Raw genomic sequence first — 10,384 nt, 5'->3', positions numbered from 1 at the left:
CCTTGCTGCCTCGCTAAACAATCCTCTTACCAAAAACGGTCAAGACCTCTCCAATGCCTACCTTTCAACCACTCTCTCTTCTGCCACAACGCCTATATAGCTTAACCGCTGCCTGCCTGTAGCTTTTGAACCTGTTTTCGTCCCTTTGCGCGAAAAAAACCCTACTGTCCCAGGTCTAACCTTATGCCTGTTTCTGCGGTTCATGGCAATTCTAGTTTAAGCGTCTGACTCGTGAGATAACAGCCACCCAACTTGACTGTGACGGCGTAGGAATTTCACCGACCACAAATAGATGAAGAGACCTAGCATACCCAAGTCGAAAATATATTGAACTCGGGGATCATCAGCTGAGATGTAGTGGTAGTTTGCGGCACAGCCATGAACCTTGGCATGGGAACATTTTTCAGGGCATGAGACGTCCGGATTCCGAGCGGGACGTGTTTGAGAGCTGCATGTAGAGGTTTGCAAAAGTGGAAGGAGGCCGCACCAGTCCCTCAGCCAATCATTCCGTCGTACCACGAGGGACCAAGACTTGGTGAACAGACAGATCCGCAGGAGAAGGCCTTTTCAATTCTGTGACGATACAACCGTCAATATCTTCACCATGGCTGCGTATCTCATCACAGGTGCAAGCAGAGGTACGTGCGGTCCTTTTCGATCATATCTAGTAAATCTGGCAGTCTAACGCCCAAAGAAGGCCTAGGCAGGGCCTTGGTCGAGGCTCTTCTCTCCCGGCCCGAGAACACTGTCATAGCTGGCGTTCGAGATTTAAGAAGCGCGAAGAGCCTCTCATTGACCGACCTTCCATGCGCGGACAGTAGCAGACTGATTGTCGTAAAGATCGATTCAGCATCTGACACCGATGCAGCCGATGCAGCGCGCACACTCTCGACCAGATACGGGATTGATAAGATAGATGTAGTGGTGGCGAATGCTGGATCAGGAAATGTGTATGGAGACCTTTCCGCAGTGAATCCTGGGGAGGTGAAGGACTTGATTGATGTAAACGGTGTAGGTGAGTTGTAATGACTGCATCAGCTCGGATGAGGTGTATTTGTATTAACCGTTTCGCTTGCTTCAGGACCACTACGCCTATTCCAAGCTGTCCGGGGCTTTCTTGAGAAAAGTGAAGCAGGGAAATTCGTTCTCATCGGTACACCTATTGCAAGCATCGGGGCCATGGAAAAGGCACCATGGCCTATGTTTGCCTATGGCGCAAGCAAAGTCGTTGCCCATTATCTAACGAGGAAGATTCATTGGGAGAGTCAAACTTTGACTGCGTTTGTTGTTGACCCTGGGTAAGACCTTGACCTGGACGACATCTATGCAACTACTGAGGGAGTGCAGGTTCATGCAGACAGATATGGGCAACGCTGGTGCGAGATATTTCGGTTACGACGAGGCATTTGTTCCGGTTGAGAATTCGTGTCAATTTATTCTTCGACAGATCGAAGAAGCCACACGCGAAACCCTCGGGGGAAGGTTCGTTACGATCGATGAGTCTTAGAAAAGAGGTCGAGTGGTGAGGCATACGGCAAGCGGAGTCATTGAAATTATGCTACCGGCTACAATACAACCAAAGGCTATCATCTTAGCATTGCTTTCGCGCCAAGATTAATACTGCGGGCCAGGACATTGAGGCCTTTCGGTCCCGGCTGCCCATCATCTCTCGTAATTTTTTCAAATGTCCGTCCATAATCTCATCAGGGCCGGCCATCTCTCTCGGCTTTGGGAAAACCGCGATAACAAATCTTCTCACCATCTCAAAATCCCAATTCACGTTCCAGAAAGTGGGATCGTACTTTTCGGTAACGGCCTCAAGCCTGTTCACAGAACTCACCGGTTCAACCTTGAAGTCACAGGCAGCCGGCCCAAAGAAGGCCAGGCGAGCTTTGGTATTGTTCCACTTTTGCCGGCGAACGTCCTTCCATTGACCTTCAGAAAAGGGAATGTAGTCCAACCAGCTTGCCATTCCGTCCGCTGCCCGCTTCCAGCTTGCTCTCTGCTGCCCATTGCCACCGCTAACCACCGGCTTAAAAGCCTGATCCATCGCAGCATAAAGTATGGGTTGAGCTTCTGTTGCAAGCGTTGGCTCGATGAAGAAGGGTGGACCATAGAACCAAATTGCCAATGTTCCACCGGGTCGTAGCAGAGTGAATATGCAGCGTAATGCCTTCTCGGTATCGAGCAAAGGGAAAGTTAAAGCGCAAGTAATCATGTCGAAGGATGCTGGAGCGTGGTATTTGGTGAGTTCCTCTCCTTTCGACATGGTCCAGGAGAGTCGACTGCGCGGAATGTGTTGGAACCTGTGCTGCGCAAATTGTACACTGACGGTATCATTGTCGCTCGCGGTGACGCGACCAAACATGTCGAGCAACGGTCCAAGGGTAGAGCCAGCGCCGGTACCGATATCGAGAGCGTCGCGGAAAGGGGTTTTTCCTGCCGCATGGTAGGCAAAGATGGGATCAAAGATAGTGGGGTCGTACTTGGGGCGCGTGGCGATGTACTCGTCCCAGTACGCTGCATCGATGTTTTGAAGCTTCCAAACACTGTCATTCGTGCGGCTTGCCGGTGGTCCCGAAAGGTAATTGGTGGTTCTCCGGGGGCTCAAGATAGGTACGACTCGCGCGATAGAGCGCAAACCGCGTGCACTCTTCGTTCCGGCAAACAACATGGGGTGAGTAAGCATCCTGATGTGGAGTGTTGGATGTTAAACCGAGGGAGAGGGCTAGGCATACTAAAGAGTTCGGGAATTTTAGCCTATGATCGAAGTAGAACTCTGGCGCCTATAGTTTCGGGGACTGCATCAATGTGTAACGTGCAGAGGCATGGCCACAACAGCACTACGCCGCGCCAAGCATTGCATCCTGCGGCACATAAGTCGAAGCTGCCCCCCCCAACACCCGCTACATCGACAGGCATCCACACATTGCGACCGCAAACCTCCTCAAAGCTCTCAACAAGGCTCTGATATGGAGCCAGCCACAGCAGACTATGTTGTTGTGGGTGGAGGTCTCACAGGCTGCGTCATTGCTTCCAGTCTCGCGCGTAGCGCTTCATCGCCATCGGTTATTTTGCTTGAAGCCGGCCCTGATCCCTCCGGTGAGCCTGGGACGGACACCATTCTGGCTGGCCTTGGGCTCCTGGGTGGGAAACTGGACTATGCGTACCGCAGTGAGCCAGTTACACAGACCGCCGGCCGTGTCCACACTTTACCTGCAGGAAGAGCCCTCGGAGGTGGATCAATTCTGAATTTTGGGGGTTGGCTCCAAGGCGATGCCCACGACTATGATCACTGGGGTGAAGCAGTTGGCGACGAGCGATGGAGCTACCGAGGAATGAAGCCTTGGCTTGACAAGGTAGAACAGCGCTTTGGGGCCGCTTCGATCTCTTCAGACTCACGAAGGAAGTATCCATTGCGCAACACCGTCGAAAATGCCTGGAAGGAGCTGGGCGTTCAGCGCGCAGATGGCGAAATCGGTTCTATGACTGGCCTCGCGGAGTTGAAGGAGAACTCGCGGGATGGGCTTCGCCAGCCTTCGTATGCCGCCTACCCGCTGAAAAGCGTCACCGTTTTCACCGATGTGACAGTCCGCCGAGTGACCTTCATTGGCGAGAAGGCCACTGGTGTAGAGCTGGGGGGCGGTAGGGTCGTGAAAGCGTCGAAGGAGGTCATCATTTGCGCCGGAGCATATCGCACTCCACAAATTCTGATGCTATCTGGGATCGGAGCTCCAGAGATTATCTCCACCCACAGTATTCCACTGGTCCATGCCGCGCCAGGGGTTGGAAAGAACCTCTTCGACCACTTTGCGATATACATGGCATTCCGCCTGAGCGATCCATCTCAGAGTCTCGCACTCGGAAGCTCTGGGTGGACGCATCCGTCGCTGTTCAAAGGGCTGCCATACGACTGGGTCGCCAGCGAACGCGTGCCGGAGGAGTTGCTCGAGAAGCATACGGAACACTCAGAGTTGCGGACACGGAACTTGTTCGAAGTGCTCGTGGTTTACGTTACTCCTGGGATTCCGGGAATTCCTGTTGACGGGACTCATATCGCAACATCCACGATGCTCCTGCTTCCAACTTCGCGAGGAACTGTGTCGCTCAGCTCGTCTTCACCGAATGATCCACCCAAGATTCAACCAAATTATCTCTCCACCGAACTCGATCGCGAGGTACTTATGTACGCTGCTCGTCGCACGCTCACAGTGATGCTTGGAACGGAGTCCATGAAGCAATGCATCGAAAGCGAGACCCCTCCCGTTGGACCGGAGCTGGAAGGCTTGACCCCCCTCACGACTTATGTCGCTGATGAGGTGTTGTGGGAGCGAATTGAACGCTCGGGAATGCAGCATCATCACTCGGGCGGCACAGCGGCCATGGGAACTGTAGTGGACGCAGAGGGTCGCGTGGTCGGCGTGGAGGGGTTGCGGATCGCCGACGCAAGTGTGTTGCCAGTTCCGCTTGGTGGGCATCCTCAAGTGACATTGTACGCTATGGCTGAGCAGATCGCTAGCTGTATTATAGGTTAAGGTGCTATGTATTTAGGACGGCGGATATCGTGTGATATCCAGAGTGGCCCAAACTTTACAGGGGGGCGATACCCAGTGTCGATTTACGTCTGCACGCAGAACAGAGTGTCGATATCCATCGTGCGCAGGGCAGAAAGCCGATATCCAGTGTCGATATCTACCTACGCGCAGAGTAGAGGGTTAATATCTAGGCCACACATAAATTGACACTGTTAAAAACAACGATAACGACATTGTGTGTCCTAATCTTGCCTAATGTGTAATCGTTGTTATCATGAGGAGCCACATATTCCAGCCCTTTGTGCCTTTCGTCGAGGAAAGCTTGCGCGGCAACAGACTCTGTAGGTATGGCGCAGATCTAGCCAACAGTGTAATTGTTAGCATTTAACATTCTCGCAGAGTAATATAAACCTAGGTTAGGAAGTGAGATATTCTTGCCTTTAGGCTCTGTTGTAATCTTCTGTTGTTTTCGCGGAAGAGTGTCTGCGAAGCCTAATATCCTTGATTGCTTAAATGCAGATCGTGCAAGAGTTACAGCTAGCAGTAAACTTGCTGTAAGAAATTATTTTAAGATAGCATTATATTCTGTTAGCGCTAAGATGACTTTAAGGATTATTTAAGTTATGCCTCTGCCTAAGTTATATTTTATATTAAATTAACTTAACTTAACAATAATATTCTCTAACGTTATTGTATTACTCTCTGCTGCGCTACCTGTTGGCAGTCCTATTATACAAACTAGTGGAGCATGTTTTGTAGGTATTCAAGTCTACTCTTATGTTATTCTAACTTTTATAGACATTGCCTCTTGATCTAGAGCCGCTCTGTTAGATCTTAAATATTTTACCATCACAAATAACATTAAAACTAGCCGAGTGGCAACGCAAGTGTCGGGAACACCTTTCACAGCATATTAGTAAGCGCGTACACGTTCCTCCTTATGTAATCCTAACAAATATTAGAGGAGACGCTAAACCTCGATGTGTCCCCTGCTAATGTCCGGCTAGTTCCCGCCGCCAAGGACCTATACGATTGGAAATATTCGCAATACAAAAACTATCTCTTTAATTAGAAAATAAGCAAACTTTTGCTTAGCCGCTGCTAAGAACTGTACAACAGTATAGGTTCTAGCGTTTGTACAGTATTTAAATCTAACAGGGAAAATGTGCATCTTAAGGTGGAAAAGAGTATATTAATAGTAGACGTGAAACAACTTCAAGAAGAGACTATTAACCTAAAAAAGAAGATAGCCCAGCTGCAAGAGAAGTTGATGGAAACAAGACAAAACGCTAAAATCTAAGAGGCTGTAGGAAATTTCTACTTTCGCAAGGCATTAAATAGCAAAGGCATGATGGAAGAGTTGATTAAAATTTGTTCAGCTACCTATAAAGAGATCGCGCTGCAGTATCCCCTCCTATAGAGGATCTCTCTACACTAGGGCTAGTTTGTCTAGATCTAGCAGTTTTTATGCAGGTTTATTCTTATCCTTTATATAATAATACAGCATAACTTACGTGTAGTAAAGTCTTACTAGACTATTTTTTATCTTAATAATAACATCTAGGGCCTTAATTCTTTTTACTATATGTAGTTTTATCTATTCTTTCTTCTTTTACTATGTCTTTACTTTAGAACTAAGTAAAAAATTTAAGACTTTATATAATATTAAGCTATTCTAAGTAATAATTATATAATTAACGTTAACTTTAACTTTTTTACTTTAAAGCATTTTTATTACCTTTTATACAGCGTTAGCTTACGTAGTAATGTTAGAAAATAGTATAGAATCTATGTTAATTTTTAAGTACATTCTAAACATAAGTAATGTAGGTATAAGACTATTTAGTTTTACTATATTAATTAAACCTTTAATAGCTATTTATAACACTAATTTATTATTTATATACGTATTTAATTTTGTATAGAGGATATTGTATGCATATTACAGTAGTGCGTGCGCGCGCTTAATCTTCTCTATAGCCTAATAAGCTTTTACTAGCATTTATTAACACATTGCTTCTAACGTACTTTACAGGCGAGTTGCTTACACACCTAAATTGCTTACTTTTGCTAAGACTCTACTAAACTACCTTTCCTACATTAATGCATTCCTAATAACACTACTTAGACGCGCTAAAAGAACATTAGATACAGCTTGCGCTCTAAGCCTTTAAATAAGACATAAAACTTTTAAAAAAATATGCTGTAGCTATATATAAAGCTTTTTAAAAGACAATAAATAACTACAGCACTAGACAACCTTTATAAGCTAATTTTATAGCTAACTTATAAAGGCTAGGCAATAAGAAGAAGCAGGTAATTGTTAAGACTATACTTAAGCTATATAGGCAAGGATTTTTCTTTTAGATAGCATTTATAGCTAATATAGCTAATTCTTTGCGCGCTAAGCATAATCTAGGCTATATTAGCATAAACTAGCCTAGTGCGTTTAGAAAGTGTTATCTAGACCTTAAAGTAATGTTTAAGTGTAGTATAACTATAAGAAAGCTTTTTGTAAAGGTTCTAGAGTAATTTAGAGCAGGTTTAGCCTTGTAAAGAATATTAAAGCTAAGTATAGCATCTAGAATAATAACATGTACAACTTTAGTAAGATAGGCTTTATTATAGGCTAAATATCTATTAACTATACTTACGCTTAAAACTCTACTTTAAGCTTTAAATAACGCTTTATAAATGTACTAGGCTAGTTTATACTAATATAGCCTAGATTACGCTTAGCGCGTAAAGAATTAGCTATATTAGCTATAAATGCTATCTAAGAGGAAAATTCTTGCGCATATAGCTTAAGTATAGTCTTAATAATTACCTGCTTCTTATTATTACCTAGCCTTTATAAGTTAGCTATAGAATTAGCTTGTAAAGGTTATCTAGTGCTATAGTTATTTATTATTTTTTTAAAAGACTTTATATATAGCTACAGCATGTTTCTTTAAAAGTTTTATGTCTTATTTAAAAGCTTAGAGTGTAAGCTATATCTAACGTTCTTTTAGCGCGTCTAAGTAGTGTTGTTAGAAATGCATTAGTGTAGAAAGAGTAGTTTAGTAGGGTCTTAGCAAAAGTAAGCAACTTAGGTGTGTAAGCAACTTGCTTGTAAAGTACGTTATAATCTTTACATAATTCTAAAAATTTTTAAATATAAAGTTTATACTAGAGTTATGTATAATGTAATTAAGTAAGCTTTAATATATGTTAATCTAACACTTATAAAGCATGTTCTAGGTATCTTATATAGACATTAATTTTAAAAAGGTTGCTGCTTAGAATAATATATCTATGTTAATTACATGTAGTATGTTTTAGTTACTAATTTATATAATATTAATTACTATTTTATAATTAAAGTATAAATTATTTTTAATTATAAACTTAAATTTTTATAGTGCTAGGTTATGTAGCTAACATATATAGCAGAACTTCTTAATTTTTTTAAGTATAAAAGGATTAGTGTTGTGTCTAGTGTTTTTAAGCATTATGTAAAGCTATTCTATACAAGAATTACTAAACCTTCTGTGTAGTTATTAGAGTTTATGTTTTATAAAGAAAAACATTAATTTCTTCTTTTATATATGTATAACTAAGACCTTAATTTTATTACTTTATATAGTTACATTTTACATATTATTAAAGTATAGATTTATCTAGTCTGCGTTAGCAAAAGATAATAAGAAAGGTGTTAGTGTATCTAGTATGTAATATATAACACTACTAACTAGATTAATAATTTATATAGTACTAATTAATTTTATTAATTCTTATTTTTTAAAGCTAATACTCTTTTTATTTAGTGTCTAGTTTACTTTTATATAAAAGAATTCTTATAAGTATACTTTAAGTTATAACTTTTTAATAGTAGAAATTTTTACAGCGCTAGTATTCTATAGTTTACCTTAGTATACTATATAATATTAATCCTTAAGAATAAACTATTCTGCGTATCTTTTAAGTTCTAGGCTGTATATGTCCTCTGCTGTTGCATAGTAGAGAAATGTAGTAGTAGTAAGGTAGTTAATAATTTTCTTACTTTTTTTTTTATTTAAGTTATTATTATAACGTACTTCATAGGCGAGTTGCTTACACACCTAAGTTGCTTACTTTTGCTAAGACTCTACTACACTACCCTTTCTACACTAATGCATTTCTAATAACACTACTTAAACATGTTAAAAGAACATTAGATGCAGCTTACACTTTAGGCTTTTAAATAAAATATAACACTTTTTAACTAACATGCTGCAGCTATCTATAGAGTCTTTTAAAAGATAATAAGTAACTAACGCACTAGACAACTTTTCTAAGCTAATTATATAGCTAACTTATAAAAGCTAGATAATAATAAGAAGCAGGTAATTATTTAGCACATACTTAAGCTAGATGTGTAAGGATTTCCCCCCTAGCTAGCAGCTATAGCTAATATAGCTAATTCTTTACACGCTAAGCGTAATATAGGCTATGTTAGCATAAACTAGCCTAATATATTTATTAAGCATTACTTAAAGCTTAAAGTAAAGTTTAAGCGTAAGTACAACTATAAAAGAGCTTTTTATAAAGATTCTGCAGTAATTTAAAGCTAGTTTAACTTTATAAAGAATATTAAAGCTAAGTATAGCATCTAGGATAATAACATGTACAACTTTAATAAAACAGGGTTTATAATAGGCTAGATATCTACTAAAGCAGTTATTACAAGTTTAGAGAGACAAGGACAGCTAAAAGCAGTCTAGCTAGGCAACTAGAAGTAGACAACAGCTATCTAGAGCATTAATGCTAAAGAGTAGGCTATTTTGCCTTTTATTATTTTCTAGAGTAGCAACTACTTTTTAAACTAGTATAAAAAAAAATTTACTTTAGAATTAAGTTATTATAATCTCTAAGCGCAGCTAGACTACTAATTAGCTTAGTCTAGACTAGTTAAAGCACTTTAACGCGCATATAAAGAAGTGTACTGTTAGCAGCTACTGTCTACTAGTTATTAATAGCTATAAAAGCTACAACTTACTTTATTTTTAGTAATACTATAAAGATAATAAGATTATTACTATTTACATACCTTTTTACTTATTACACCTTTTATAGCTACTTAATGTAGGTTGTTTTACTTTTTTAAAAAAGGCGTATAAGCGCTAAGCTAAAATTCTTATACATAACTAAATTACTTATATTATAAAAATAAAGTTTCTGCTATGCTTTAAAGCAGCTTATAATGCTATAATTACTTCTAGTAATATCTAAGAAGAGTTTTAAAGCGCTAGATTAGTTCCTTTTAACCTATAATAAGTTATAATAAGCCTTAATGTAAAGTTACACACTTTATTACTACTACTACTTATATATAATAAGCCCTAGCAGTTGTAAACCTTAAGTAATACTCTAGAACTTAAGTTGTAATTAATGCTTATAAAAACAAAAATTTAGAAGCATATAAATAGTTTACTAACTTCTATAGTTAAGGCATTTAAGAAGGTTTTAAAAAAGGTAGTAATAATTACATATAAGCTAGTGTTAGTGTAATAAGAAATTACTAAGCTTTAAGCAGCTAATAAAGCTACTATATAACATAAATTATATAAAAGAAAGTAGATTAAGGCAGAAAAGACTTTAATAATTTAGAAAGGCCTATGCTTAACAGCTCTAAAGGAGTTTAAAGCGCGCAGTAATAAGAAGAAGGTAAAGAAGCAGGTGTAAGCTAAAGTAGGTAAGCTATCCTAAAGGCGCTGCAGACAGTGCAATTAGACTAGGCATAACACGCAAACGTGTAAGCAAGAAGTTGTCAGATTGAAGCACTGTTTCTGGGCTTCCTGAGATGAATGATGGGTTTGGATATGATGTAT

General features: G+C 40.2%; 4 protein-coding genes across 4 annotated transcripts; 2 read left to right on the top strand and 2 right to left on the bottom strand.

Annotated features, from left to right (window-relative positions):
• Nucleotides 1-604: 604 nt before the first annotated feature.
• Nucleotides 605-1,507, top strand: BDR25DRAFT_225450 (NAD(P)-binding protein; the record flags this gene model as incomplete). The annotated part of the gene is made up of 4 exons (XM_033685179.1): nucleotides 605-638; nucleotides 695-1,015; nucleotides 1,082-1,298; nucleotides 1,348-1,507. 4 exons carry the CDS (start codon nucleotides 605-607, stop codon nucleotides 1,505-1,507), a joined length of 732 nt encoding a protein of 243 aa, XP_033547681.1.
• A 93-nt stretch (nucleotides 1,508-1,600) lies between these two features.
• BDR25DRAFT_159013 (S-adenosyl-L-methionine-dependent methyltransferase) lies at nucleotides 1,601-2,545 on the bottom strand (the record flags this gene model as incomplete). The annotated part of the gene is made up of 1 exon (XM_033684008.1): nucleotides 1,601-2,545. A coding segment is annotated over one exon (945 nt), but the record flags the coding sequence as incomplete, so codon positions are not given.
• A 368-nt stretch (nucleotides 2,546-2,913) lies between these two features.
• Nucleotides 2,914-4,711, top strand: BDR25DRAFT_262018 (choline dehydrogenase). Its single transcript, XM_033686741.1, has one exon. It carries the CDS (start codon nucleotides 2,973-2,975, stop codon nucleotides 4,533-4,535), a length of 1,563 nt encoding a protein of 520 aa, XP_033547679.1. The 5' UTR covers nucleotides 2,914-2,972; the 3' UTR covers nucleotides 4,536-4,711.
• An 11-nt stretch (nucleotides 4,712-4,722) lies between these two features.
• On the bottom strand, nucleotides 4,723-4,893 carry BDR25DRAFT_224785 (uncharacterized protein; the record flags this gene model as incomplete). Its single annotated transcript, XM_033685160.1, has 1 exon — nucleotides 4,723-4,893. A coding segment is annotated over one exon (171 nt), but the record flags the coding sequence as incomplete, so codon positions are not given.
• Between the last annotated feature and the right edge of the window lie 5,491 nt (nucleotides 4,894-10,384).

This window comes from Lindgomyces ingoldianus, assembly GCF_010093535.1.
Source record: "Lindgomyces ingoldianus strain ATCC 200398 unplaced genomic scaffold BDR25scaffold_16, whole genome shotgun sequence".
Classification (NCBI taxonomy): domain Eukaryota; kingdom Fungi; phylum Ascomycota; class Dothideomycetes; order Pleosporales; family Lindgomycetaceae; genus Lindgomyces; species Lindgomyces ingoldianus.
This window is presented reverse-complemented; position numbering and strand designations above follow the sequence as displayed.

Coding starts and splice junctions, on each gene's coding strand:
- BDR25DRAFT_262018 (XM_033686741.1), top strand. CDS start 2,973: ATGGAGCCAGCCACAGCAGACTATGTTGTTGTGGGTGGAGGTCTCACA.